The 6659-nt window shown below is 39.5% G+C and overlaps 1 protein-coding gene across 12 annotated transcripts in view; it reads left to right on the plus strand.

The window, feature by feature from the left end:
• Positions 1 to 3829, plus strand: part of LOC107095380 (adhesion G protein-coupled receptor L3-like) — a 213508-nt gene extending 209679 nt beyond the window's left edge. For all 12 annotated transcript variants that reach the window (XM_015391445.1, XM_015391482.1, XM_015391507.1 and 9 more), the window contains one exon: positions 1380 to 3829. In XM_015391445.1, the coding sequence (XP_015246931.1) occupies positions 1380 to 2020 (641 nt within the window). In that variant the 3' untranslated portion in view covers positions 2021 to 3829. The remainder of the gene's footprint in view (positions 1 to 1379) is intronic.
• Positions 3830 to 6659: the final 2830 nt, after the last annotated feature.

Here is a 6659-nt window from a genome sequence, read left to right on the forward strand (position 1 = left end):
TGCTGATGATCTGTATTTAGTGTAGCTGGTTTTTAACTATGTACGTTTTTAAACACTACACCAAAGATACAGTGCCATCATCCTCTACAACCATGAGTCTAAGTGATTAAGCATAAGAAGGTCATCGATGTACATCAGGGAGAACCGTGGCCCCAAAGATGATTTTCTTCCAATTTTTACACTCTGATCTCTGTCTGTTAAAAATGAATACAATATTTCAATTGCACTGTCATTAAAGTTGACAGTGTGCAGGATGAATATTATCTTTTTAGAAAAAAAGGGTTTATTCTGTCTTTTTTCTGTAATTAAAATGTTTACAGCATGATAAAATTGGTTAATTATGTACTAATAGAAAGGTAAGAAAATATCTTCTCTGCAGGAGCTGAATATAACTTTATGTTATGCTTAGTTTTAGCCATGATGAGATTTTGCTGCTATTGGACACTGAACATGTCTTTTTTTGTTGTTTTTTTATGCTTCTTTTCACAATGTAACTCTAAATATTAGAGTTTTACGTCACAGTACACAGATCAGGTTACATTTCATAGACAAGACATAGAACGCATCATTGTAAGGATTAAAGGAAGAAAAAAAACATCCATTGTTATGTCTAATCAACATATATATAGTCAATGCAAAATGTCCACAGCTTATCGTTTTGCAAACATTGAATGCCAAAATGAGGTGTGATTTCTTTTTGTACTTTTCCACAACAACGTTTCCCTAAGTTGCTGTACAGGCACATCTAATTACAGAACAGTACAACATTAGATATCAGGCACTGAGTTCAGTTAGGGACTCACATTTTTAGTTTTAGGTTTTTTGAGCACTGAAGTTAGAATCTTCTGAAGATAGGCTAAGATTTTACTCCTGCCAACATCTACCAAGTGTTCAATTCAATAATATTGATGTTCAACAATTGCCACCAGCTTGTGGCATCATATGCTTAGCTTCTGTTGCTTTTTAATCCCCCAACCCACAAAGACCGTACATATCTATGAAAAAATAAATATTTTGCCAGGTGAAAACCCAAAACATAAGGATAAATCCTTTATTTTTAGTTTTTTACAGAACCATCAAAAATAATTCACACACAAGTTCTAATAGTAAAATTATTGCACAGTTAGTCTGTGACAATTCACAGAATCACTAAGGAACTATGTGTTCATTCTTTTTGTTAAGCAACATTTTCAAGTAACTAAAATTAAATCCAATGTGCAAATTGTTGAGCCGTCTCTTCATATAGGGAAGTTAAAATAATACCAGCAGCATTCTTTCTTACTGAAATTGAAATTAGACCAAATTAATCAAACCTTTTGTAATAAATTTATTTTAGTAGAGTTTGATAATATATATATTTTTTTCCTTTTTTCTTTTAGGGTGTCTGGCCGGGGGCAGCAGCAGCTCTAGTAGTGGAGTGGGTGGCTGTGTGGGCAGCAGTAAAGAGGACAACAGTCCCATAGTGCTGGACAACCCAGCCGCTTTTCCCCATGAGGAGAACCTCGGTTTGGAGATCATCCGAGAGGAGTCCAACGCTCCCCTCCTGCCTCCAAGGCCTCCTCCACCGGACAGCCATCCGCCCCCACCGCCTCCTCCTCACAGCTTTTCCCGGCAGCGACGCATTGCCCAGGAGCCCAGCGAGAGCTTCTTTCCCCTGCTGACCAATGAGCACACTGACGAGCACACGCATTCACCGAACCACAGAGACTCGCTTTATACAAGCATGCCGGTTTTGACAGACCTCCCTGACGGGCAGATGAACGGCCTGACGGATGGAGAAGAGGACAGCTCTGGGGAGCTCCAGCCCTGTAAGAGTGCCACGGCTCCTGAGCTGGATGATGTATACTATAAGAGCATGCCAAACTTAGGCTCCAGGAATCACCTTCATGAGCTACAGAACTACTACCACATGGGCCGCGGTGGCAGTGATGGATATATGGTGTCAGGGAGCAAGGAAGAGTCTGATTCATCTCCAGAGGAGCCACCAGTGGACCCTTCTCATCTGGTCACCAGTCTATAGAGCCCACTGAGTCCTGTATCCATCCTGAACCCAGTTTGATTCTTTCAAAGTTCATGTAAAATCATTATGTGTTGCTGACTGACAGACAGAGCTGGCCCGGTCCTGGATTGATACACTGTGTGAAATAACAATGGGTCATGACAATATGGCTGAGATTCTACTGGTCCATTCAGAAAATGTGTTGTCATAAATAGTGCAAACTGAAAGAGGTGGGTCATCAAAATAATCTGCAAGCATCAAACAGGAATGGGAAGGATAGACTTGGAGCAGGGTGGGATTCTGCAATTCTAACGCATCTGCGGCTTTAATTTGGAATCTTGGACTGATTGTAATCCTGCAGGCTCCTCCCCCAGTATGGACCTCTAGCAGATTCTAGCAAATAGTCTCCACTCACACCTCTACTTGGGCCCAAGCCCTGGTTATTGGAGCTCTGTGTCTGTCTGTGTATCTGTCTCTCCGTCAAAACTCTTATGCTGAAATGGTAGAGCAGAACCTTCAAAGATAAACTGTCCCAAAGGTGGCATCACATTCCTGCCAGTCGAGTGAAGGATGTATTATATATGCCCTCACTGATGATCATCCACGAAAAAACCCATATCATTCTGGCAGTTCAACTGCACCCATATCACAAGGATATTCTGAACTTACTTTCTGTTGGTATCTGCTAAAACTGGAGATGTTTACGGGCCGGTATGTCTACGGAAAACAAAGAGGGAATATAATGTAACAAATGAATTAACTATGGGGAAAAAAAGGGTTTATCTATTCTCCGCTCCTCTGTAAAGGTTTTTCATCACCAGAAGGATTGCGAGGAACCACAAACTGTTTATGTATTGTACAGAATAAAATAACAGATACAGACGTTGCGATTCTTTTATTTTTGGATTTTACGTTGCAAACTTTGTGTCTCTGGGACTGTTCCGAAGTGTCACAATGAAATATATTCCGGTCACGGACTGACCTCAGAAGGAGCAAGGAACAATCTTTTTGTGTCATTTTTTTCGTAAATATGACAAGCACTCCTTAATTAATATGCATTTAACCTACGCACACAGCATTCTGGTTATTTTATAGCAACAGCACTGTCACATTTTTGCAAATCATTTCTTACTGTATGCTTTACCACTGTGTACAACTGTGTTAAACTGGATGGATAAAATGAGGTGATAAAGGAAGAGATACCTTTAGGAGAGCTGGGTTTCTGGTCAAGGAGTCTGGACTGGAAGTACAAAGATGGACCTAATAGACAGAGATAGTCACATTAGACTGCTTTATAAAATATGTCATTTTTATTGCCAAGTTATTTTAACTTACATTCATTGCTTCCCTGTTTAAAATGAAGAAACAGCTGTTCTCTAATCTACTGTAAAAACAGGTGAGGTGTGACGATTCTGATTAGAACGTGCACATGACAGCTCTCCAAAAACCGAGAAAGCCAATGTTTACTAATTAAGGAGGAAATAAATCTTACAAATGTATGAAGTGTAGCTTGCACACATGTCCCACAAACGCCCCTTCATTCCCCCCAAGAGAGAAATTATTTATTTATCTGTTTATTGGTTTAAAGACTGCAAAAGAAGCTCAGAGGGAAGGAGGCTGGCTTCAGGGAAGGAAGGATTTAATGTGGCACTGGGCTTGTTTGTTTTTTTTGTTTTTTTTTAAGTTATTACAATTATGATTATCATTACAATATTACTGATAATTATTTATTCTTTTTGTATGGGTTCCAAGTTGAATGATCTCATAACTAATATTTGTTGTAACAGTGAAAGTTGTTTGCCAACAAATAAATTACTGACATAGCTTTGAGTTTCTTTGTCTTGAGCCATTTTATATCTTACTTTTATTTAGATTATATCTAATGCTAAGTTTTTACAAACAAATCAGGGTTTTTGCTTCTTTTTGATTTATATTGGGGAGGCATGCATGACAATTTTTTTGGGTCAACACTGTAACCAAGAAGACAAGTTGCAACGTACATTTGGAATTAAATGCTACAATTTTTCAGCTTTAGCTTATGTAAGCCTGTATCTCTCAAAAGCTTTTGTGTGCTTTAAATAAGTGTGCCCTATGGCAAGACATAATCAGATTAAGCAACTTATTCTGGAAGCAATTTCAGTCCTGGAGGTATGATGCATGCACCAGATTTGCATTGTATAACACCTATTTATAAATTATTTACTTATGGGGGAAGGAATGTATAAAAATAAAAAGGGGGGAGAAATTGAGATAGAAGGTCCAAGGATGCAGCCAAGAAGTCTTTACATGTTGACAAGAGACGATGTAATGAATAAAACACAGAAGATAGGAGCCAGTGCATAACATATGACGGCCGTGCAAGAAGAAAGTTAAAGTCTCTAGCGTTCTTGTGAGTTCAGCGATGCATTATAAGTGAAATCAAGTGTTGAGAAAGAAGTTATAAGAAACTGAGCGGTTGCATGTTTCTGTATGTCTATGTGATACCCTGCGACAGACTGATGACTTGTTTAGGGTGTATCGTATGACTATATGATACACCCTATCTATATGATACACCATATCATATGTATCATATAGCTTTCTGAACAAAGTGTTCAGGTTTTGGACAGTGAGAACAGATGATAGAGTGGTATAGGAAACTATCTTTGTGAAAAGAAAAAACCCATCACTAAACAGAGGGGGAGGATTGCAGTTTCACCTTCCAAGCATTTAGAATTAAGTCCTGGAACTCATCAAGAAGAGATTACATACAGTAAGTACTCCCATTATGATTCAAAAGACCAACCACATACCTGTGCACAACTAAAGGCTCCAATAATCCAGAAGAACAAATGGTGGCTATTTTATTTGCATCTGACTTGGAATGTGTGCAAGAGGATGCATCTCCATGCTGCTTAAATAGATCAGTGCTCAAACTAGAGATTGTTTTGATGTGAGCCAGGTGAACTGACAAAGACTCCTGGATAGGTGTCGAAACAACTTAAAAAAACTCAGCAAAAGTTCAGTTGCCTTCCAATTTAAGCCATGGAAAGAAATGTATCGGTATCCCATCCATAAGCTTTGTACCTTGAGGCTAATGCTGTACTTACACCTGCCTCATTTGGTCCAATTCAAATGGTTAAGAGTTCATTTTCCATTGGTTTCTTCCCACTTTCCAACCCTTTTCCACAGGTGTAAATACCAGGACAAGCAAGCCTTGGTCCAGGTCAAACAACAAGACCACTTTTATGGTGTTCTTGGTCTGCCTCCAAACTCACTCTGGTGCAGTTCACTTCTGGTGTGAGTATGAACTGACCTCAACATGATCCAGCTGTAAAAAAACCCATTGGACTTAACAAGCTACCTAAGCAATGAACAAAGTACTAAAATCATACCTGATCCGCCTTCTGTTGCTTAGCAACACTGCTGTCAGCATGCCGTAAGTCCCCCATGGCCTGAAGAATGCATTCTTTGACGCTTTTCTAAAATTAGAATTAAAATGTCTCGAAACCTGCATTGAATGAGCTACTCTCAGCACAATGTTTCTGCAGCTATGATAACAGCACAAATATGCAAATACATTTATTTTCTTCTAATTTTCTGGGTCTATACTTTGTCTCACCAGTCATGTGTGTCCAGTGGGGGCAAAGTTCATCTAACATGTGGCTTTGTTATAAGTTATAGTTCTTTTATACAAATTATTATGTAAAAGAAAACCACAAAAAAATAAATAAATCCCTTTCAGACCAAACAGGGGGACCGAAGGAATTTCCTGGAGTGAATACACCCTATGATACTAACTGTGTTATAATTCTTTACTCATAAAGATATTTTTCATTAAGCTTAGTATCTTTTGCATAACAGAAAGGAAGGAGATGTATTGCTTCATGTTTTTGGATTAATTGATCAAAGGTCCATGGAAAGAATTTCAATATCTTTTTAAAGTAGGTATTGTTCCCGCAATAACACTAATGCATTAAACGTGTTAGAATTAACAATGACTGATACTGTTTGAAGCAGAACATTTTTTTGTCTTGATACTGTGGTGCTATTTATATTATTGTATAGAATATTGTACCACAGGGTGCGGAGATGCCGGAGGATATGGGTCTCAAACTCAAATCCTTGGGGGTTGGGGTCCTGATGTCCTTAGATGTATCTCTGCTTCTACACACTTGACTCTAGCTCATTAGCAGAGGTTGATTGTTGCTAGTGAGGTGGTTTACCCATTTTATTCAGGGGTTTAGCACAAGGGACTGTCATGATTTGTCAGGAATCTAGCCCAAGGATGCAGAACTCCACAGACACAGAGGCAGGATCAAAGTTCAAGTTTATTGTTTGGCTCAGGTCTCCCACCTGGGAGGCAGAGAGCACAGAAAAACAGGTTAACTCTGGTACAGGTTACAGGCTCAAAACTCACTGGTTCGCTGGTTCAGACAGGTTGAGTTCAGCAGAGTCCCTGCGTCAGAAACGGGCATAGCATGGAGAAGCTATGACCGTACAGGGCACACATGGCTTGGGAATAATGGCTAGGAAACACAAGGCTACGATCCGGCTCAGAGTGAAGCTGTCACACAGCTTATATGGGGAGAGGTTAATGAGCAGAGCTGATGGGAAACAGCTGTGCGCTGAGAACCAGCTCCCAGGAGAAGGATCCACATCGCCCTCTGGTGGGCAACCT

The sequence above is a fragment of the Cyprinodon variegatus genome, unplaced genomic scaffold (assembly GCF_000732505.1).
Source record: "Cyprinodon variegatus isolate N-32 unplaced genomic scaffold, C_variegatus-1.0 Scaffold22, whole genome shotgun sequence".
Taxonomy (NCBI): domain Eukaryota; kingdom Metazoa; phylum Chordata; class Actinopteri; order Cyprinodontiformes; family Cyprinodontidae; genus Cyprinodon; species Cyprinodon variegatus.